General features: G+C 32.9%; 1 protein-coding gene and 1 long non-coding RNA gene across 6 annotated transcripts; one reads left to right on the forward strand and one right to left on the reverse strand.

Moving 5' to 3' along the window:
* On the forward strand, window positions 1-24,203 carry LOC143230805 (uncharacterized). 5 transcript variants are annotated; one of them, XM_076464967.1, is made up of 8 exons: window positions 530-667; window positions 9,804-9,942; window positions 13,378-13,460; window positions 17,228-17,326; window positions 20,990-21,106; window positions 22,551-22,619; window positions 23,267-23,555; window positions 23,978-24,203. In XM_076464967.1, the coding sequence occupies exons 1-8, from the start codon at window positions 617-619 to the stop codon at window positions 24,004-24,006; spliced, it is 876 nt and encodes a 291-aa protein (XP_076321082.1). In that variant the 5' UTR covers window positions 530-616; the 3' UTR covers window positions 24,007-24,203. The 5 variants fall into 5 exon arrangements, with proteins under 5 accessions (XP_076321083.1, XP_076321084.1, XP_076321081.1 ...); XM_076464966.1 differs by lacking the exon at window positions 9,804-9,942 and having other exon boundaries at window positions 9-667; XM_076464968.1 differs by lacking the exons at window positions 9,804-9,942; window positions 20,990-21,106 and having other exon boundaries at window positions 1-667.
* On the reverse strand, window positions 648-14,682 carry LOC143230807 (uncharacterized). The gene is made up of 3 exons (XR_013016635.1): window positions 14,563-14,682; window positions 12,622-12,708; window positions 648-782 (listed from the first exon to the last, which is right to left on the reverse strand). It is a non-coding gene; the product is annotated as an uncharacterized LOC143230807 (long non-coding RNA).
* Window positions 24,204-24,491: the final 288 nt, after the last annotated feature.

Raw genomic sequence — 24,491 nt, forward strand, 5'->3', positions numbered from 1 at the left:
TTCGCTAAATACTTATAGAGGACGTCACCACTGTATCAATAACATCGTTCAGGTCTGCTGACTTGAACAGAAAACATTTCTCCCGCTGTTAGAAAATGAAAATAATAAAATAAACTGGTCTTAACGGTTAATATAATATTAAAAACACATATATCTGCTTTGAAAATAATTAAAACATATTTCCAATTCATAACATTCTACTTTATATATTACCCAAACAATTTATTACTGTAAAAGTGTAAAAATAATAATAAAAAAAGTCAGGAATTATACAGTCGTTCCACGCTTAAGTAAAGACAATACAATTGTAAACCATAACAATAATTCACAACACTGTCATGGACATGTTTATGGATATAACACTGAATCCTCTCCCAACAAAATGAAACAAACACAAACAGACAGCTCTATATGTATTGTCTACGTCAATCCTGCCACAGGCTTATCGCTGACCGTTTGTGTTATCAATTTTATTCTCTCGAGGAGGTTCATCGACAGTTGAAGGAGACAGACAAGCAAAATTTATGTCGTTCTAGCACATTACAGTTAAGTACAGATCTCGTGCCGGTGACATCCAGAAATTACGTTCCATGCACAGTAAAATCCAAATATCTTCATGGATTCTTTGAAACGTTCTCTTGTTGTCTCGACGGTAACTTTTACCCTGGTAAGTATTATTCGTGTTCGAAGTTTTGAATTGAAAAGAGGGAAATAGAGACTAAAAGATTTACAAAAAAACGAGTTGGTTGTTACGTGATTAAGTGCAGTCGAAACACAATCTTCTGTAAACGAGAAAAAAAATTAAGATCTGAGCAAGAAAGAATAACTGATTTAACAACTAATAACTTGTTGTACACAATGCTATATTTAAAAACAAACAAACATTCACAGAATAAATGTGAAACAAATGAGCAAGAGATACGTATTAAAATATATGTCCATATCCTGCATCATTAGGTATCACCTTAAAATTATTAGTTATAATAAGTTAAGTTTTACTTGAATTTTATCTCCGAAATTCATCTCACTGTACAATAATGATTGATTATATTCTTTGTTTACCAAGTAGTCATACCAAAATATTTAAGCTTAACTAACTGTTATACTGAACTTGTCTTTAATAAATTATATACACTAGATTAAGTGATTAGTTCCGTTTGTATTCCAAAACAAAGAATCCCGTTCATTCACCACTGTTAAAAAGTATAATACGAGATAAATTATACTAACTGTAAAACAACATTACAGCACAATATACAAATTATAATACTGCTATTAAATACACTACTACAATGCTGTTCACATATGTTTTAAGAACTATTTCTTTAAAAAAATTACTCGGAGAAAATGTTATAATGGATACGTCTTCATATAATTATTGTTTCTGTTTGACATTTTAGGTCTCAAAGCAGGAGGGCTATCTGCAACTCATATAATTATATCAATTGCATTACAAAATTGTGGGTTAAGGGATTCGACTCGTAATTTGAGGATCGCGGGTTCGAATCCTTGCCGCACCAAATATGCTCGCCCTTTCAACCATGAGGGCGTTATAATTTCACGGTCAATTCCACTATCCGTTGGTAAAAAAGTAGCCCAAGAGTTGGCGGTGGGTGGTGATGACTATCTAGCTCCTTCTCTCTAGTCTTACACTGCTAAATTAGGGACGGCTAGCACAGATAGCCCTGGCGTAGCCTTGCGCGGAATTTAAAAAACAAACGAAAAACAAAAACAAAATGGTGTGTTGCTATTTAAATACGTCTTGAAACAACTAAATAACTTAGACTCTGAACGATAATGGTGAATGAGAAAGACAAGGGATTTCTTTAATAAGAGATATTCCTACTCACGTGATAAATCTACATGAACGACATGGTTTATATGTATTCAAATAACACTCTTCACACTTTCTATAACACCACTATTGTTGGACATTTTGTTTTAGTGTGTGTAACCAAAACATCGATAAGATTCACATGCAGATACGAATAAGGAAATACTGGTATTTCAGATTTCCCCCTTCTAATTTTACCTATTTGTTTTATGACTTCAAAATTCACTTTTCAGGAAATAATATTGTTAAGAATATATAACAAATACAGCCTTCGGACTATGTATAAATATTTTAAATTGCATACATATACTTTCTAAGTGTACAAACATATAATACAGTCCTTACATGAATTAATTACGTTATAAATATTCAAAAATAAATAAAATTAGTTAATATACTTCAACTTTTAAATTAAAATTTTATTCTAATTACACTTATTATTATTATTATAAAATTCAATTTATTTATTCTATAATGTTATACTTTTACTTAATTTTTATTTAAAACTATAAAACTTTCATAATTCTTACTGACTTCACACAACCAATTATTTCTATCTTCTTATTACGTGTACTATTTATTTAAAGCAGCGCCAACAAAGTTTATAAGATAATTTTCGAAAAAATAATCGTTCATATTTTAAATTAAATTCCCCAAAAGGGAAAATATAGAAATATAGTTTTTTAGCGTGAAAAAAAATTTCAAGATACATTCATTAAAAGGTTCACTGTGATTTAGTGGGCTTTTTCGGGATATCTAACACAGAATTTAGGTACATTTAACATTCATCGTAAATTATCTGTTTCACCAATATATAACTCACCTCAATTTATACATTCTAAAAGATATAGTACGTCCTTAGAATTGCAAGTAAATGAGTTATTAATAAACAACAAGAACAAACATTTTGTCCTTGATAGTTTTGGTATGTTTCATATAACCTAAATTACATAAAGCACATATGCACAGTTCTCTGTCACAGCTGAATATACTTTTTAGAACAATCTTTTTTAGGTTAATTCAATAACTGACATAAATTATAGGTTGCCTTCTTGATGAAATAATTTTATTATTTCTATGTACATCTTTTAGTTTTTATCTACTATTTGTTTTAACTATATATTAACAAATGAAATATCAGTATGCATATTTGGACAATTAGTCACAACAAAAGTATTATTTTCTCTTTAGGCTCTCCCATCTCTCTGTTTAAATGCTATGTTTTTAAATTAAAAATTTTATTCTCAGTAAGCTCAAAACCTCTAATTATAACTTTATAATTTAGTTCCAGTAACCTATTACCTCTCGTTTTTTTAATTGGATTGTTTGTTTTGAATTTCGCGCAAAGCTGTTGTTGTTGTATTGAATTAAGCACAAAGCTACACAATAAGCTACATGTGTTCTGCCCACCATGGGTATTGAAACCCGGTTTTTAGCGTTGTAAGTCCGCAGACATACCCCTAAGCCACTAGGGGGCTCGTACAAAGCTACACGAGGGCTATCTGCGCTAGCCGTCCCTAATTTTGCAGCGCAAGAGTAGAGGGAAGGCAGCTAGTTATCGTACCCCAATGCCAACTCTTGGGCTAATCTTTTACCAATGAATAGTAGAATTTACCGTCACATTATAACGCCCCCACGGCTGAAAGGGCGAGCATATTTGATGCGACGGGGATTCGAATCCGCGACCCAAAGATTGCGAGTCGAGCGCCCTAACCACTTTTCTTTATTGGAAACCAAACGATATAATCTACTTGCAAGAGTTACATATTGATGAGAGCTTGTGGGTACGTTTTGTTTGTTTGTTTGTTTGTTTTTGAATTTCGCACAAAGCTACTCGAGGGCTATCTGTGCTAGCCGTCCCTAATTTAGCAGTGTAAGACTAGAAGGAAGGCAGCTAATCATCACCACCCACCGCCAACTCTTGGGCTACTCTTTTACCAACGAATAGTGGGATTGGCCGTCACTTTATAATGCCCCCACGGCTGAAAGGGCGAGCATGTTTGGCGCGACGATGATGCGAACCCGCGACCCTCAGATTACGAGTCGCACGCCTTAACACGCTTGGCCATGCTGGGCCCTCTTTCAATGAACTAAACAAGTTGTATGGAGATTATGTGTCTTAATAGTTGGATAAATAGTTTTAAACTATAATAATTTCTGATGTGGTACTTCCCTCTGCCCATGAGATTAGCTTTTCCAATTTTGTGGTGTACTCTATATGCAAATTTTTATGACATATGCCACAAGCCTCTTACACCCACCCTCTATTGCACTTGAAGATTTCAACATGTTTTCCATACAAATAATTAGGCACCATCTCTCTGCCAGTAGGAGAGCACTGACATCATATCACGCATGTGGTTCCTTCTATGTGCTACTGCCAAATCATCATTTCTTATTTAGTTGTGCTTGAGTTCAGACATCTTTTTGTATATTCCAGTTATACCTACTTGGAGTACCTTAGTTTTACTTTATTTCGTTTCTTTACATGCAATTTTCACTTTTATTTTTAGAGCATTTATTTTTCTATGTTTTGCTGCCATATCTTTCTCTTGTTTGTTTAATGTCAAGCATGAATTCTGAAGTTTACATTACTACTTTGGGTCCTTTTAATTCATCTGAAACCATACTTTGGGCTACAGGTACGGGCTATTCATTGTGGGATTTATTGGCATTTATTTGCAAGTAGTTTAAGCATTATGTGGTACAACCTTTGCCTCCTTCCATTGTCCCTCTTTCTTTTGAGCCTTTCAATTTATGCTGGTGAGAATTTTGATCATTTTTTTCAGCAAATATTAGTAGTAGTAACGAAAGACAAGAATCACCACCAATTTACATTTTCCTCGAGCAAAACATAGTGATAATTTCATTGTTTGGTTTCGAAATAGTATTAACTGTATATAAATGTGTTACACACGTAAATAGCTAAACAGAAGACAAAAGATATAAAACAACTAAGTCCAGTTCTCAGGTTAATAGCGTTCTAAGAACATGTGTTGTAATATACCAACCACATTATATCCTATATATCCAGTGTCGATGATGCTTTGCACCTACTGTAAACTATCAGTCTAATGTTATTCCCGGAGTGAACCAAGCAACAAGTCAAAGGAAGAGAGCTATATTAAAAATTATGAGTGAAACCAAAGAATATGTAGGAATTTGTCAAACATACTATACTTGATATAGCCGGTGCCAGTGAGGACTTTTGGACTAATACCAAGGCCTCTCAGGCCGGCTGGGATATAACAGGGTAAAGAATAGCACATATACAAATACTGCCTTATTTCAAAAATTATTTTCATTGTATAGCTAGAAGTTACAACAATACAGAAAACACTAATAGGTAATTATATCACGAACTGGGAAATCAGAAGTAATTTAATAAAGCTTTCACAATCGTATTCCAAATTTTTTTAGCTGTTTCGTGTGTGTGTTTTTTTCTTATAGCAAAGCCACATCAGGTTATCTGCTGAGTCCACCGAGTGGAAACAAACTACTGATTTTAGCAAATCTGTAGACTTACCGTCTACAGACTTGCTGTTTCGTATTGCAAAAATTACAAAATAAAATTAACGACGTTTAGTGTGGCTTTTCTGAATGTAGTTTGAGTGCCATCTGTAGGCCAGCGCCACCATGCGAAGAAACTAGTGTTTCCTATTGACCCGTGGAATAATTCAAGAGCTTTAGACGTTTCAAAATTATATACGTTGCCTTGAGACCATGTCCAGTGACTAAAGTGAAACGACGATACTGACCTGGTCCAAAGAGATGCTATTCATCATATTGCGTCTTTTTCGAACAGATAAATAAAAGTTTGGTTGTACAACGAGATATGGGCTGTAGTATAAATATCCACTATCCTCACTCTTGTGTAACCAGTATAGAAGCCATCTTTATTTTGACATATTCAGATGATTTTTCTAAATTTCTATTCGGTTGTGTGTGAAGTTATAATATTCATATTAAACTGATGTATAAAGATGGTAAACATGTGCTAAACGTTTTACACAAATAAGGATTACATACTGCAACTTAAAACTCATGCTATTATGTATACGTTTTTGTTTGGATTTATAGGGAATTTGTCTGTTTAATTAGGTAATGTATGTACATATTGGCTTGGAATGGGTAGAATTTTTATGTAGGTTAGTAGCTAAAGAGTGTAACCTAATGTCTTGTAGAACACGACAATAATGCTTTTAATAAATAGCAAACTAATATGAAAGTTCTATCAAATCAAGCCACACATACAAATGAAAATTATTCCATTAGTTCGATATTGATATGAAAGTTCTATCAAATCAAGCTACATGCATGGATCAAAACTATTTAATCAGTTCGCTATTAATATCAAACTCCTACCACATCAAGCTAAATTAGTATTTCAAAAACTCCGTTTAATGAAATTTTCAGCCTTAAAGTCAGTAACACAAAGTTCCGACAAGCTTAGGTTAGTCCTAAATTCATAAAATAAAAATTTAACAATTCAGAATAATCAATTAAAATAAAAGAACGTACTGACTCGGCCCTAAACTGAAGTATTTGTCAGCTTTTAAATTTTCATGCAGAGAAAAGAAACAAAAAACAATCTACACTACACTACGTGAGCAACATGATGAATCTATTGTTTCTATTGGTGTTCGTAAAGGAATATGGTACGCTTGTGGCAACTGGAATTATTCGTGGATTTGAGACTTTGTCTTGATGAAGTGAAAACAAAGGACGACATAACGTATTTATGGTTTTATAGCACTTTTGATTTAGAAATATGTTCATTTCACGCGACAGAACTATTTTGAAACTATTTCGAATATTGTTGAATATTTGTCATCAATATAATTTCCGAGCAAGTGTTGTTTTTAGACAAGTAAGGAAACTTTTCAAAAAAGAACGTAAATGTATCAATCGTTAAAAAGCAATTTAAATAAGATGGCATGGATGACACTTGCATCATCCCTACATAATAGCACATGATGCAAATGCCATCTCAACTATATTCTTTGAAATGTTTTTGAACGATTGATATCAGTTATCACCACATTCATCTACTCTTTAAAAAAGTTTTTCTTTATTTGTTTTTAATGTAGCGTTTCAAGAGACATATAAATGTTGTATTTATAACGAAGTCTTAAATACGATGAGGTTCCAACTGTAATATTTATTATTTATCTGTTATTGGCTTGTTATTCCTCTATTTAAGCTTTTTAAAGGAACACTAAATTTCTGCAGGAAAGCCGTCTTCAAGGGGTAATTATGGTATCTTTTGCACCAGAATTATCATCATTACTTTAATTACTACTAGTTAATAATACATGTAAAGGCGGATACTCCGTTTGAAACTATGTCATCTCAGTGAAATTGGTTGACACCATTGTTTTGGTTTATGATGTATAATGTAATACAGAAGAAACAAGAACAAGAACGTCAATTTTTTTGTTATGATATTCACAAACATTCTCAAAACTTGTGACTCGGTCATTATATACATACTGTTATAAGGGAAACACTGATGACCTATTGAAGATGTATTAAACATACCATTTTGATGAACAGTCCGAGCCGCCCCTACATCTACGTAGACAGTGCTAATGCCTGCCTGATAATTTAGCGTTAACTGGACTTACCGGCATTATTATGACATTATGTCTGTACTAACTCTTGGACATAACTTTGAATTTATTTATGAAATCAGTCACAACTTTAAAATTATGTAATCAAATTATGTTTAGTTTGTTTCAGAAGTTTGTACTCGTTTGGTAAAACGTTTGTATTGTCTCCTCCTTAATATGTGGATACCCTGGTTAAGGGACAGTGGTGCAGAGATTTGCACAATCTCCCTTATATATATATATATACCTGTAGCAAAACCAATCACTCATGTAGATAATCTAGAATTGTGGGATACCACATTGGGACCCTGGTCTGACCGAAAATATGGCATTTCATATAATAAATTTACTTTTTCAACAACCAGAATTTCAAAATGACATCCAAATTAGTCAGCAGAAAATAAGTTCCAGAAATTGTGAACTGAGGTAAATCCTGATGTAAATTATCAAATAGGCAATAAAGATTGTGTTGTGTTACTTGACAACTTTGGGTGGTTTGAGCAAAAGAGATTGTGTTGTGTTACTTGACAACTGTGGGTGTTTTGAGCAATAAAGATTGTGTTGTATTACTTGACAACTGTGGGTGTTTTAAGCAATAAATATTGTGTTGTGTTACTTGACAACTGTGGGTGTTTTAAGCAATAAATATTGTGTTGTGTTACTTGACAACTGTGGGTGTTTTGAGCAATAAAGATTGTGTTGAGTTACTTGACAACTGTGGGTGTTTTGAGCAAAAAAGATTGTGTTGTGTTACTTGACAACTGTGGGTGTTTTAAGCAATAAATATTGTGTTGTGTTACTTGACAACTGTGGGTGTTTTGAGCAATAAAGATTGTGTTGTGTTACTTGACAACTGTGGGTGTTTTGAGCAATAAAGATTGTGTTGTATTACTTGACAACTGTGGGTGTTTTAAGCAATAAATATTGTGTTGTGTTACTTGACAACTGTGGGTGTTTTGAGCAATAAAGATTGTGTTGAGTTACTTGACAACTGTGGGTGTTTTGAGCAAAAAAGATTGTGTTGAGTTACTTGACAACTGTGGGTGTTTTGAGCAAAAAAGATTGTGTTGTATTACTTGACAACTGTGGGTGTTTTGAGCAAAAAGATTGTGTTGTGTTACTGTGGGTGTTTTGAATTGTTTGCTACTGTTGATCATTTCATTCTTCTGCGAGTAAATATTTCTGAATCTCTCACATTTTCTATCTTTTAGCTTACAGGTCCCAATCACTATACATTAATTAACAAAGAAACAGTTTTGGTAACCAAGGATTTTTACGAAGTTTATTTTGAGTGCGTTTTTTTGTTTAACTTGATTCTGTTTGCTGTTATTTGAGTAAATCTGGATTATTGAGAACTATTTTTTAATCTTCACATAACCGATTTGTTTTATGTCGTACACCATTGCTGCGATCCACATATTGCATCATATTGGGTAGGTTTTTGTTCTAGCTTATTACAGCATTTACTGTAAAGAACTGACCAACAAAGTGAGTGAAACCGTTCGTTTAACTGAAAATAGAAATGAGATAAATCACAATACTGATGCTGTTTTTGTTCCAGTTTTATGTGTGTTATTAGATATTCTATAACTGACAAAACTGGACCCACAAGTAAATTGATGTATAAAAAGGTTATAAAATATCCGTTTAAAAAGATGGTTACATCACATATTTAAGATACGGTTGAGAAGCAGGATGCTACAACTCAGGTTAAAGTAAAGCGCGAGTTATACTTTTCCTTTCTTCAGAAAACAAATATGTTGTCAATAATCAGTTTTAAAAAGAAAAGTAAGCGTGCACTGACTGCAACGTTTATCGCTAATAAAACACACGCACACTTTATAAGTTAGTGATACGTTTGGTTTAAGAACTTAACGCTTATGTAAACAACATCTTATAACATGTACTAATCTTGTTTGTTTGTACATGCTTCACGTATCCTACAGTTTTACGAACGAATGTCATCGCTAATCTTTTTCATTGACATATAAAGATTGTTATTTTAAATCTGCAAATTATCAACCAAGTGTGTGTTTTTTTACACATTTACATCTTCACAATTAAAGTCACAAACATATCAGGTTTTAACCCAATATTATTCTGATTATTAAGAAAATTACAGGTTCCTGATTGTTGCATTCCTACATTACGATTAAGAAAGCTGAAGAAGCCCATTATTTTGTACGATATTTTGTTATATAGTACTCACGTAATAGACGTACAAGATACAGTTTAAACCGTTTGTTTTCTTAAAAAAATATTTGATCGAAATCAAATAGGTTTTGCAGATTGTAATATTTTTCCATTTCTCCCACCCTCAAAGAAAAATACAAGTTTCATTTAACGAATCTTTCCAGGTGGAGAGTATATGGAGCGTTATATGGAGTCTTTGGGCTATGTTGTTGTTGGAGAATCCTCAACCATTTATCACCGGTAAAAACAATTCTATAGAAATGATAGCCGAATCTTTCAAGCAATTGTTATCAGAAGAAGATGGTAAGAACCAGTTTTCGTCTCTGTACAGGGTACAAAGTCCATAGATACTGTAAGAACTATGATTATCAGACTTAAAACGCTATATGTAAAAGTACGATTCAGCATGACTTCACCGAGTTTTGTGAGTTGAAAACAAGTATTAAAATCAAAAACTAAACATGAGGTTTTATTGACTTTAACAAAAACATGTTTTTTAAACGTGTGTTATACTGAGTGTTTAAGTGTGAAAATACAAGTAGCTTGTGGTATGATGGCAGTCGACTTGTATTTCCCAGTAAGAAGAGTAATGGGTTCGAGTTCCGTAGGTTTCAACTTTCAGTTGTTCTGAACTTCTTCAAACTTCGCTGGAAGAAGTTACCACACTTAAATTTCTTCAGTGATATCTCTGTAGGCCTTGTTTGGTGATTTGGACTTCGCACAGCAATAGAATCGAAACACCGATTTAACAGTTTACCTGTACGACTGAATAGGCTTTAGAGAGCAATACTCATTTTCTTGTCATTAAAATAAGCTAATCTAAATTAAACACAGATAATTATGTTAATATTCACATCAAAAAGAAAGAGAGCGATACATTATAATAACATCCTCCATCTTGGATGTCGTTAGTTTTTTTTTAATTAATAGCAACTAGGTTAAAAACAAATACCCATGAACATAAAAAATAAAACAAACAAACAAACAACACACACACAACTGTATTGTTGGAGTGGTAAAATGCGACCTATAATAAGTTATTTCAATTCTCCAGATTTACTCTCTTTCCGCAATCCTCGTGGTCGGAGCACAGCCTAGTAGTTAACTCCCGTTTTTGTTTCTTCAGCGAAAAAGCTACACATTGCATCATGTCTACCGCGAGGAATCGAACCCCGGAATGTAGCATTGTCATTTCGTAAACTTATCACTGGATCTATCGGGTGACCAGGTGGGTAGTGTTCCGGACTTTGGATCTGAAATTCTGTTTTGCGCTTTGTTACCTAAAATAAGTAAATGAAAAATGTACTACGCGGTTAGGGGCCGTGGGTGTATTAAAACAGTAACAGTCAAATCCAACTGGATTTGCACGATTGCTGGTAGGTACTTTGACTAGCTACCTTTCCTTTAGTCTTTTAAAATTATTTTAAAATTAGGAACGACTAGTGCTTAAAATCCTAGAGTAGCTTTGAGCACAATTCAGCAAACAAACAAGCCTCATACGTCAAATTAATTAAACAATGTAATTTAAAACTCGCATTTTTAAAAGTAAAATGTAATTCTTTATTTTACATTATTTACTGTTTCACTAGCCTAAATAATTTAATCTTAAGACTGACAGGGAAATTACAAACCGGAAAAATAAAAATTATGAACGATTATGCAGTTTGTATTTTACTCTTATTGTCTTAACAGCCTAAATATTTTAAGTTTCTGTAAGTAATCAAACAGCTACGTGAACGATATAGAAGCTAGAATGCCATCCGTAAGATTTATTTATCGCCCTACCCGTATCAAATACGTTTAGTATCTTCCTTATTAACCGCACTTCCTCGTCTTGTTTGATTAATACCAATTACATTCCAATAAGCAACTGCACACAATTATCAGGTGAGATTATAGCACTGCCAATTGGTTTATTCTTACAACACTAAAATTCGAGATTCGATACCCCGTGGTGAAAAGTAGGCACATAGTCCACATCCTTTGTAGTTTTTCGCTAAAACAACAACAACAACAAACCTAGCACTAGTTTTAGAGTGTATAGTTTTATTTGTTCTGTGGGTGTAATGGTAGATGTTTTTTGCTCACTTGTTTATAACTTATAACGTGTGTATGTTATATATTATGAATTCATAACATAATTACATCAGTATGAATGATGTAAAACTCCTAAACAAGCAAAGCATAATACTTAACTTAGCAATGTGTGTGGCATTACTACACATTTAAACTTCTCTTAATATTTTTGTTTGTTTGTTTGGAATTTCGCACAAAGCAACTCAAGGGCTATCTGTGCTAGCCGTCCCTAATTTAGCAGTGTAAGACTAGAGGGAAGGCAGCTAGTCATCACCACCCACCGCCAACTCTTGGGCTACTCTTTTACCAACGAATAGTGGGATTGACCGTCACATTATACACCCCCACGGCTGGGAGGGCGAGCATGTTTAGCGCGACGCAGGCGCAAACCCGCGACCCTCGGATTACGAGTCGCACGCCTTACGCGCTTGGCCATGCCGGGCCAGTCTTAATATTTATTACATTCTTCTTTATTGGCCCAAGTCAGGTTTCCCATAAAAAGTATACTTTGTTCACGTGCACAATTTTAGTTGTAAATAAACACAATTTATACACTTTGTATATATATTAAAAACACTTACTGAGTCAGTAAAAAATGTGTCAATAACATTAATAGCAGTCTTATTGGGAGACAAAGAATATTTCCTCATTGAATTACGAGAGGAATAAACATGGGAAGATAATATGTAAAAATATAAAAAAAATTATCCAATTCAAGTAAGATAAAACAAGCGATTAATTTACACTAACACAGCCAGAAAACAACGTATTTCATATCTTAACTACTCCAAACACTGAAACCACGATTTGTAAACCTATATTTTTTTCCTTTTCAACTGATTAAGGTATCTTTGTATGAGTGGAATCTGAGTTTCATATTTACTCTTTCTATATAAGAAGCCTTACCGGTGCTGTATCGAAGAAAACTTTCTGTATGTCTGTGAACGCATCTCCTTTTAAACGAGTTGACCGATCCAGACGAAACGAGGCGTGCTAATTTAATAGTCCAAATACAAACCAACTACATATGAAACTTTCCCATACATTCAAAAGTAAAATATTTTCCGCAATAACCCTTATATCGTTGCTGCAATAGCTATTATACATAGTAGAGTTCGAAGAAAACTGACATCACAACAACATTCTATAAGTTAAAGACTGTAAGTAAAATATTCAGCATTTTGGCTTATATTCCACACTAAACAAATAAAGTAAACCTCTCAAACAAATGAGTCAGTTTGCACATTTTCTATATTTAGTAATGAATATTTTTAAGGTATGATATTCAAAATGACTATTATTATTTAATTTTGGTCGTTCTCAAAACTTTATCATTACAAAATATTCAATGAACTGATTGTTGTTTTAAATCATGACAGAACTTTTATGTTGTTTTTTTTGTTTGTTTTTTAGCTGAGAAACAGCGGGTCAATTCTAGAAGTAAGGATCATAAACAATATTGATCACTTTAGATTTTGCGTGCTACATTCAGTATTAAAAATTACTGACAAAAACTTTCATAAGTGGATTGAAATGCGTTAATCTGAAGAGAGACCTTTCCAATACAGTGTACGGTTAAAATATGGAATACACTACTCCAATAACATCTATAACTTGTATTTCAGAATAAGGTCTAAAGGTTGCATATTTCGTTTATTGCAGTTCACTTTGGCTTCGTCGTTTTCGAGATGATCCTAAGCATATTTTGGGCTCTTTGTGGGATTTCACTTCTGTATGGATATTTGGTAAGCCTTTATTGCAAATAATCTGTTTGAAAATACTTGGCCCAAAAAATTATTATTTTTTGTACTTAATATAAAAGCTATAATAATGAACCTCAAGAAAAAATAATTGTTATATCATGCCAGATTGCTGCATTACTCATGGTTATATTAATTAATGAACACACACGGTTTTAATGATAAACGTGTCCACAAGAGAAAAAGGTATTTCCCTTCATCCATAGTACGAATATGCATTGTCTTCTAAAATTGAAGTTAATGTAATTTTATTATTATTGAAGTAAACATATTCGGATTTCACAAGAGTTATTATTGTTTTTAATAAACAAGATAACATAATATAACTTTAAATCGAGCTGTAGCATATAACTTTAAATAGAGTTGTAAAATATAAGTAACTCGGTGAAGGCACTTTGATAAAACAAGCATTTCTTGTACAGTTATTATTTTTTCATTGAGAAACAGCTTAGGTACATATACCATTTTCAACATTAACTCGAATAGTGTTTCAAAAATAAGATGAATATACAGCATGCACATACGTGACTGTAATGAAATAAAGATATTTTATCCTGACAACAGGTACTATAAACAGATTCAAACAGAATGTTGACTAAAAGTTGTATAAAACAACATTTAATTTCAAGTGAGAGAAGAACACTTCAACAAGTGCGCCATAAAGTGTTATCTTTCCTCTCGGTAAGTCTGAAGGCTTATAACACAAAAAATTCGGGTTTCGATACCTACGCTAGATACCTACGTCTCAAATAGCTCATTGTGTAGCTTTGTGCTTAGCAATAAATAAAACAAAAAGGTTATCTTAAAGTAGTTTTGCTTTTTAATATCAGTAAATTCAGAACCATTAAAGTAAACATACTTATCCACTAAGATCGGCTGATATAATACAAGTACAACCTACTATTTCTATTGTTGTTGAGCTTAGCAATTAACATGGGTCACAAGATTTATTTACAAAGCTACTTGAGAGCTATCTGTTCTAGTCGTTCCTAATTTAGTAGCGACAATCTAAATGGAAGGCAACTAATCAACGTAACCTACTGCCAACTTATGGGCTACTCTTTTATCAACGAATAGTGGGACTGACCTTTACATAATAACGCTCCCCACGGCTGAAAGGTCGAGTATGTTCATTGAATAGGATTTGAACCCGTGACACGCAGGTTGAAAGCTCTAACCACCAGAATTTACGGAATATTGTTTTCTCTGTTCTTGGAATAAACAGAACATTTATTAATATACGATTATAAAAATATTGACTGTAGCAACATAGAAAACGAACACGAGAATTACACTGACGTAAAATGTCGTTGACTAAAGTTTTAATTCTAGACAAAAACACGACGTTCTACTGATTTAAACATGAAATTTGGCCGTTACTTATCGAAACAAAGAAATAATTGGTTGTTTTTATATATATCATTATACTATCTTTGATATAATTCATAAGCTTTACAAATCCTCCAAACAAAAAACAGGCATGATTACCTGTTAAACATTAAAACAAACAGAATTGTTATACTGGTTAAAACATGGAACTAGAACTAATGCTGTAAATCAAGAATGTTCTTGTAAGCGGAGTTCATTACTGCCACGTGTGTATGCAAGCATGGAGATCATTTCCACGCAATTCTGAAATATTATACAAGATGAGCAAAACCGAGTGAAGATTATAAAAAAAATGTCATTATTGATATAGAATACTTGAAACGAGTTTTACGAGTACCAGAGCAGTCGAAAGAAATGAAAAAAAACATAATTAAATGAACAGAGTTTGAGCCAATGTTAATTAAACTTTACTAGACTCGTAAAAAATTCTCCACATTTCTGGTACGATTTACTCCAGTCTTCTCACTGTAGTCAAGTGTGTTACAAAGGTTGTGCATTGCTTATTCTGAAGTGTACAGATCTGAGTGTAGTTTCAAGCCAAATCTTTTAAATACGTCGATAAAATAAACTCTCTATTGAGCAACGTATGTTAAAACAACTATATACATAATATATATCATTTTATTTCATTTGAAAGACACTAGCAGTGCTGACTTCCTGTTCAGACGAGTATGTAAAGTTTTGGTATTTGGTCTGCCAGTGTAATATAACTTATAGATAACAGAGTACATGCAAGAAGCTTACAACAGTTTATAGCAGACCACTATAACCTATGACATATTATTTAATGGTAGAAATGTCCCTCAAAAAAGTAAATCTTTCTTTATATTAGAAGACATATTGTATGTGTTACTGTTAATGTTTATTTTGAAGACATACATTGAATAAATCGGACAAAATTATTATTTTTTTAGTCAGTTAACTTGTTTGTTTGCAGTTAAGCTCAAAAGGTACGCAATGGGTTATCTGTGCTGTATCCTCCACAATTATCGAAACCCAAATTTTAACATTTTAACTCAATAAACTTACTGCTTTCCCACTAGGGTACAATATTATTGGTAGATAATACGTGTATGATTCCCTCTTGTAAAAATTTCAATTCAGTAATTATTTACTGGCAAAATGTTCTACTATTCTAAACATTGAACTTCTTGTTATCCTATTGACACTAACATTAGTAGAGATTCATTAATATCGAACTATAGTTACTGGTTTGGGTGTTTTACTTTCTCTAGTAGTTTTCACTTACCGTGTTAAGTGTATTAGAATTGACCGACGAGATATGAGTAACAGAAAGAAAATCAACAACAATTATGTTGGTTCACAGTTGACGATAAATTTAAAATATTAATGAGCCGCAAGTTATATATATTATTGATAATCATTTCACAAAAATTGCTAATGAGACAAAATTAGAATCGTGTTCAAATATTCAGCATAATGCATCCATTAAATATCTTTGTTTAAGAGCCAAAACTTGGGTTAAAGATTTGTAGATTATTTGAGTGATTTATATATGCCAATTAAATACGAGTAATCACAAAAAGAACAAATTCTAACACTTTAGTATTGTCCTATAGTGAATAAGAAAGGCATTTGATATTTTGTTTCCCCAAAACAACTAAAGAGTTTGAAATTTTAAAACCAATATATTAGTGAAGTACAAGTTTAGAAAATTCTTATTTTCAAAACGTGCACACCTTGTTAACTCTTCGTGCTTCGAATCAGAATTAATTTTGTCTCATAATATTTACGAACCAAAAATTATGGAACATCGCATGTTTTTAAAATAAGGCGTGTAATAAGTAAGGGCAAGAAGTTGACAAATTACGACACTAGTTACGCTTAGAAATATAAATTATATATTTCATTTAGTACGATAATACTACTTAAAACAAATAAAATACTGAAACAATTTTAAATCTTGTTGGTTGTTTAAAAATAAATATATTGAATTGATTATTTTATTACTGTTTAATTTCAAAACACTTTCAAAAATTATTTCATTGGTAATATGGTCCCTAGGTTTAAAACAAACACGATACTAAATTACTCATTAATCCTCAAATGTACACTCAAGTACTGTCTGAAACTACTGTAGGAAAATTCAAATAAACTACTTCTGTAAGCTTTCGGTTTAAGCTCCAGCGTTCGGGTATTCAAACAATATAAGGAATGATCCTGCTTCAGGCAGAGGCCAGTTGATGCACGCTGCTACATGTAGGAAGAAGGCAAATTAATATTTCTTTGTGCTATGCTCATTTTATTTTCTGCCAGCATGTATATATATGAATATTTTATATTTTGTATGCATTATAATTTCCTTTAAAGTTGTAACCATTGTTGTTTTATCGTGATTTCAGAAGAAAAATATTACCTTCGTAATTCCGTGGATCGTAATAACTTCTATTGTTCTTCTATACGATATTTCTACATCTGTCTTCTATCTGAACTTACTAGTGGTAAGTCTATACCACATTTCTTAAAAATAATACCTAGATTTATTTAAAAGCATAGGATTTAAGTCTGAATCTTAGGGTTCCTAAAATTCTAATGAGACTTAGTTTCTCCGTTCAGGTAAATGGAATTTTTGTACATTTTTTGGCTAGTGTTGCATGGTCTATCACAAAAAAATACAACTATGTTTCTGAAACTTTACAAAACTTCATATAATTTCTTAGATCATTACAGTTATACGTGAAGAACACAGTCACATAAAGAAGCAGAAAATTACAGTTTACTGAAAAATTGAAAATATCAGTTCCTCGGGCAGTAGTCTCAGCAAACAAATTCTCTTGGCAGAGGATGAAATCAGTAAATATCAGTTAACTTGAAGAGTAGGTTTACTATACATCACTTCCTCCGACAGAGGGCTCACTGAATATCAATTCCTTCAGCAGTAGACCTACTTGCCGTTAGTTTTCTTAGCATAATATTAATCAGACATTAGTGCAATGAGTTAGAAACATTTATGGTAATTCATTTTGAAATAAGTTCACTGGATATAACTTGAATATAACTGACAGCAGGTTTACTGAGAAGTATTCATCTCGGTAAGTTCCGGCATCATCTGATCTTATAGTAAATCTCATTAGGCAGTAGTTCACCAAGCAGTAGTTTGCTTGTCCTTTCAGATTATAAAATAGTAAAATAATTATATGTAGTTAAAATAATCAAAGCAGTATTCTAAAGTTAACTAAAGGAAAGGCACAATGATGAAAACTGAGATTCTGTTGAAACACAAAGCTTTTGATAGATAAGTTGGGAAAGCTATTAATGTAGGGATTTTATTTTCCATGTAAAGTCGAGATGGCTTAGTGTGTGTTTTCTTATAACAAAGCCACTGCCGTGTCCATCTACGGAAATCGAACCTCTAATTGTAGCCTAGTAAATTCGTATATTTAATGCTGTCCCAGCGGGATGCAGGTGGCTTACTTTGCTAGGTAATTATTAGCTAAATCAAGTAACATGTCTGCTTTTATCTTTATCTTGTTTGGTTTCTTTTTCAAGTTTAGTAGCTAGTCCCATATAGATTTTTTTTTTATATTGAGATAATTTCCTTCCTAATGCTTCTTTGTTCACTTTTTTTATAATTATAGTATAGGTGGGTTTACTAGGTGTTAAATATCCTGTTGACACCTAAATGACCTCCCATGGGGAGTACATTTCAATTTTAAATTTATAATATATGGTACTTGCCAACAAGATTGATACATATAATTTTTTTTTCATAACACAAATATATATATATATATATTTTAATATACAAACAACAATATAAATTCTGATAACGGTTATTACAAATAACGACTTATATGCAGAAGTTTCACTAACTTGCAAACAATACTGAGTCTTCTGTCTGATCTGAAAATGAATATTGTATCGCCGGTTCACGAGGAGCGAATTAATTCTACATCAATACACTTCACTTTACGGGAAGCTAGCTAACTTCTTTACACGAGAGCTTTTTGTTTCTTTTTCTCCCGACGAAAATATCTAATGTCCTCCTATAAATACTGACATCTGGAGTTAATTCACTGAAGTTAAGCTGTTTGTAATGTTTGAAATCTATAAACGTTCGTGATCAAACATCTGTAGTTTCCCGATTGATAAGTATTGATCACTATTATAGCCTGCGATGTTTATAGCATACTAACTATAGCAAACCAACAACAGTATCACACTGTCTCTTGGCGCATCGTTTTATAAAGTTTTAGAGTGAGGTTTTCGAAACTTCAGTAGGCAACAATAGTCTAAGATACGCTAGTGCTTTCGTAAGACATATTTGCTGATTCTTGCATTCAAGAATCTTCTTCTTCTGCACATTTAGAGAACAAGCGGGGCTTTCACAATACGTATTTAACAATATACATTACACGCATTTCTAAATATATATTAAACTGAAACAAACATAGATGCTAAAATAAATATGTAATAGTAAATCCGTTACATAGGTTACAGAGTGTAATCTAAAACTTTATAACTTTTGCATACAATAATAATTAAATAGATAGTCAAAATCGTGAAGACTCTCTTGCTCTATCAAATGATGAAACTATAACTTAACTATGAGAACTAGACAGGAGCTATGATTGTTGAAAAAAGGAGATGATCAACAAAATTATGAAATCTCGCTTTTGGCTATTTGCCATTTTTCAACTTTGGGATGCTCTGGATAGCTGAATAGCGGCATATACGTTGGAGTTTGAGCGACTACACCTGGTAGGTCTTCATAATCTAAGTTCTATTGACGTGTAAACAACAAAATCTGCATGACTTTTGTATTGCTTTAATACAAGTGTCCGTGTCGTCCCGAGCACACTCTCTGATACTTTGTAACACCCTAGCTTGATTTACCCTTGATAATACTCTCTCTTATATGACTTTTTTTACAACTTATTCCTTGTAACACTATGTCTTGTACAACCGATAACAGGATACAAACCATTAATCCTCTCCCGGTCCTGGGAGGGCAAAAGGTGGAAGTAAATCCAATTTTTCAGAAGAGTGCCTTTTGAAAGCAATTAGAAACTATGATTAATCGAAGACATGCTTTTTCCAGAAAATGTCTGCAATCAGAGTGGCAACGTAGACTTAAATATGGGAAATATGGGCAATAAAACAAAAACGAAACCGATGTGAGAATTCAACGGTTTAACAAACAACTTACATTATCCATTTTTTTTCAAATCTATGTTCAGCTGCTGCATTAATTTCAGAATCTTTATCAGCTTATAGCAAGTCTTTATTTGGAAGAGTGCATTTTACCCTTCCTTTATCGGAGATGTCCTCACTCCAGACCCACCATATTTGCTATTTCTAATGTACTTATTTATTTATAAACATAGATGTTTCAAAACTAAAAACAAAAGATCTGAGACTCAATTCGTGCCACTATAGTGCCCACTGCATTAATACAAGCTTCCACACGTTGCAGAGGACAAACCTGACCTCATTTAGGAGGTCTACCGTTTTATATTGCTACCATATTATAAGTAGAGTTACAATCTGGTGAGTATAAATCGTTTAGATCTCATAAGTTGCCACTGAACCCACTGTAACGATTTTATAAACATGTCCAAAATCTGCACGAGATAATATTAAAAAATAACCAACCATAATCACACTTGTGATCATCAACAATTATTATTTTATTTCTAATATGATTTGAAGTGAACTTTAGAAAATAGAACAGTACAGCACAACTTCCTCTCTTCAGAAGTAGAGATAATAATTATCAAAACTCTACTTCCACATTCTTAATGATAGATTTGGTAGTGTCTATTATCAAATCAGCAGAATGGTAGCCAAATTTTATTGACTTAAAAATCAAAGAAAACAAATAGATATTAATTAAAAAGAAAGATTAAAACGTCATTCGTAAGAACTACGGTGTAATATATAAGGAATAGATTAAAATACCACGAATTATAGTTAGTGTTAATGATTTCAAATACAGAGGTCAATTACACTGAACACAACACACATTCAGTTAATCTAACTTTGCCCTTGTTTCAAATTTAAAAGGTAAAAATGAGTAAATGCCATTGTGTTATTATCTCTAAGGCTGTCACAATTTATTTGAAAGGAATGTATAATAAGTGGCTCTGTTATCTTATCAATAGAGTTCTTTGAAAAAACAAGCAGAAGATACTTCCGTTGAAACAATAACGAACAATATCGCCCTCGTCTTCCTATTATTAGGTTTCTCTCGTTTTGGAATAACTTTCTTGTGCATCAATGTAAGTGTATTTTACTAATTAGCAAACTAAACAATAGAATTAGTTTCGTTCCTTCTAAATAGAACCAGTGAGTGATCTGATGATAGGCATGTTTAAGATTCTAACAATGACCAAGATCCGCGGTTTTTCTGGTATCTTCACGATATTTTTACTGCAACTGTTTACGTGTTCATTTTTTACTTTCAACCAGTTTCATGTCAAGTCAATCACTATGATGAAAATGGTTATTATGAGTAAAACTGTATACGAGAACAACAACAATTCTGTAGTTAGCGAACAGAACGATACACCAGTAATCTGGGTGTGACTGTATCCGTCTTCATGTTTTAATTGTAATAATTGATTATTTTTATGATCTGGAAAACACCAAAGAGAGAAGCGTGGTACTTCTCTTTCTTTGCAGTGAGAATTATTATAGTTAAACCTTATTTTATGTCAGTGATTCTTCCCACTTGCAATAAAGTCTGTCATCTAAGTGGTGTATTCTGAAACTATTTCAATACATTCCATATCAGTGGATCCACACTGGTATAGCGATATTTCTCCAGGTTTCAATTCCCGTAATGATTGTCCATTGTGTAGCTTTGCGTTTAATGCCAAACAATAGCATTTAGTATTTTATCAAGTTTTCCAGAAATAATTTCAGTCTGTTCTGCGTCAGTGATTTATTTTCTTCTGTGCAAGGAAATATAAAGTTATATCATGTGAGCTTTCTGGAAGTTATTTACATATGCAATGTATTAATATTATTTTCAAATCCCTTTCAGTTTTGTTTGTTTATTTGTTTTAGGATTTTGCACAAAGCTACTCGAAGGCTATCTGTGCTAGCCGTCCCTAATTTAGCTGTGTAAGACTAGAGGGAAGGCAGCTAGTCATCACCACCCACCGCCAACTCTTGGGCTACTCTTTTACCAACGAATAGTAGGATTGATCGTCACATTATAACGCCCCCACGGCTGAAAGGGCGAGCAGGTTTGGCGCGATGGGGATGCGAACCCGCGACCCTCAGATTACGAGTCGCACGCCTTAACACGCTTGGCCATGCCGGGCCTTTGTTTGTTTTGAATTTCGCACAAAGCTACTCGACGGCTATCTGTGCTAGTCGTCTCTAATTCAGCAGTGTAAGACTAGAGGAAAGGTCATTACCATCCACTGTCAACTCTTGAGCTACTCTTTTACTAACAAATAGTGGGATTGATAGTCACATTATAACTCCTCCACGGCTGAAAGAGCAGCAGCTCCTTTCAGAAATTTCGAAAATATAACTTTTAAAACGAAATCATTCACACGTTTTAAAATGAGCACATTAAGCTTATCGTAACTAATTTATATATAACTAAGCCTATTCTTCTTTGATTTGGACGTTACTTGTATGTTTCATATAAATAGTGAAGGAAGTTGGCTGCTGGAGGAACTAAAAACGATTTTAGTATTTTGTTTTCAGGTGATTCTTTTCATTTTGGTGGTCACAAGCACCATGGAGTATTGGAAAATCAAAGACAAGGATTTATTGGTTAGTACATAATACAATTATTGAATGCACTTCAGTACTGTTCGACTCCTCTTATATGAAAAAAGAAATAAAACTACCACCAAATTAAAGAGATTACATTATACGTCATTATGATTTTCACATCGTATATTTAGTGGAAAAAAAACTGATAGTTTGAATTGGAAAACGATTTTGATAGCCAATATATTATAATTTAAATAAAAAGCTAGCTAGGAGATATGTTAACCTGTCCTTTCGATGCAGAACTATAGTTCTGAAGTTAATTAGTATTGAAGAAGCAGCAATTAAAGAGAGAACCAAATGCTGATTTATTACGACACACTCTGGTTCTCAAGTGAGGTACTTCGAATGTTCAGTCTTAATAAAATGAATTAAACGAATATAAACCCGTTAACAATTATATTATTATTTTTAATCACGTACGACTCCTCTGTAAAGTTTCGCCACAAAGAAAAGAATAAAGAAATGGAAGAAAACAATAAAACGCCAGTTCTTTTAGAAATATCTTCATTTAACCTCAACTAAAATAAAGTTTACCTTCGAAACATATTTCTATCCTTCCGTTTCTAGTTGGTATACCTATGCAACACTCTTATCAAACACATTACAATTACAAAATGTATTGTTTTTATTTCTTCTTCCGGCAGGGCAGTAGTGCTATTGAACCTGACATGCGCTCTCAGTTTCAACCGGATGAAAGATATAGCCACCCCAAAATTCCAAGACGGTCGATAGATAACATTCGACAGTCCTCTTCATTTGCTCACATCTTACCACATTCCTCTAGGGAACCTTCTACAAGAGATCAAGACTACACGAAAAGATATTATGATAATGATGATCGTAGTCACAGTGCGTCGAGATCAGACCAAGAAAGACCGGACATTCACATGTTATCCCGTGGGAGACTGGAACCAGAAACTAGCATACAACCCCGTAAGTATTCATATTTCTTTTCTCAATATGTGTGTGCGTGTTCTTATAGCAAAGCCACTCGGGTTATCTGCTAGAGTTTGTGCGTGTTCTTATAGCAAAGCCACTCGGACTATCTGCTAGAGTTTGTGCGTGTTCTTATAGCAAAGCCACTCGGACTATCTGCTAAAGTTTTTCTAGTAAATCAGTGAAGAAATTTATTTATCTTTTGTTTTGTTTCTAAGTTATGCGGAAATCGTGATCAATTTCTACTTTTTCACTAATCGTCTACACGTTTTTATGACTTACTTTTTTTCTGCTAAATTACATTTAAAATGAGTATTCGTACTTTGTACCTGCGTTAAAGCTATAAATCGGTGACACTTTAAATTTAAAGCACATTTCTACGACGTTTGTTTAAATATTATTTGTACGTCTCTTTGCAGGAATTTCACGTCCCTCGAGGATTTGCTAAGGAACTTGAATCGTACAATGATTGTCGGATGATTTCCCGACAATTTTTTCTTCTTTTTTTTTTCTTGCAAGCTCTACGTCATTTATGGTGTAATGGTTGCCATTATTTCGAAAGGTTGCTTAGAAAATGACAAAACTTACATTTTTATGCTGTGAACAAAGAATATAATTGCTTCATAATAAACATAAAAATATAGCTTCAGATGTTATTTAAATTGATAGACTTCACTCATCAGAAACACTGAGAACGTTTGTTTTTTAACCTTTATTTGATTTTTGATATTATAGCCTATTCTACAACATTGCATATGAAAACAATGATAATAATTTTACTCTAATGACCAACAGTAATCAATGAAATACGCAGACAATCACAACATATCTAGCTAAATGCAGACAAGTTATTTATAGACTAAAAAAACATAACAGAGAGTGGATACACAATATCTTTTACACTACATCTTAATATTATATATAATATAATAT

The sequence above is a fragment of the Tachypleus tridentatus genome, chromosome 10, assembly GCF_004210375.1.
Source record: "Tachypleus tridentatus isolate NWPU-2018 chromosome 10, ASM421037v1, whole genome shotgun sequence".
Classification (NCBI taxonomy): Eukaryota; Metazoa; Arthropoda; class Merostomata; order Xiphosura; family Limulidae; genus Tachypleus; species Tachypleus tridentatus.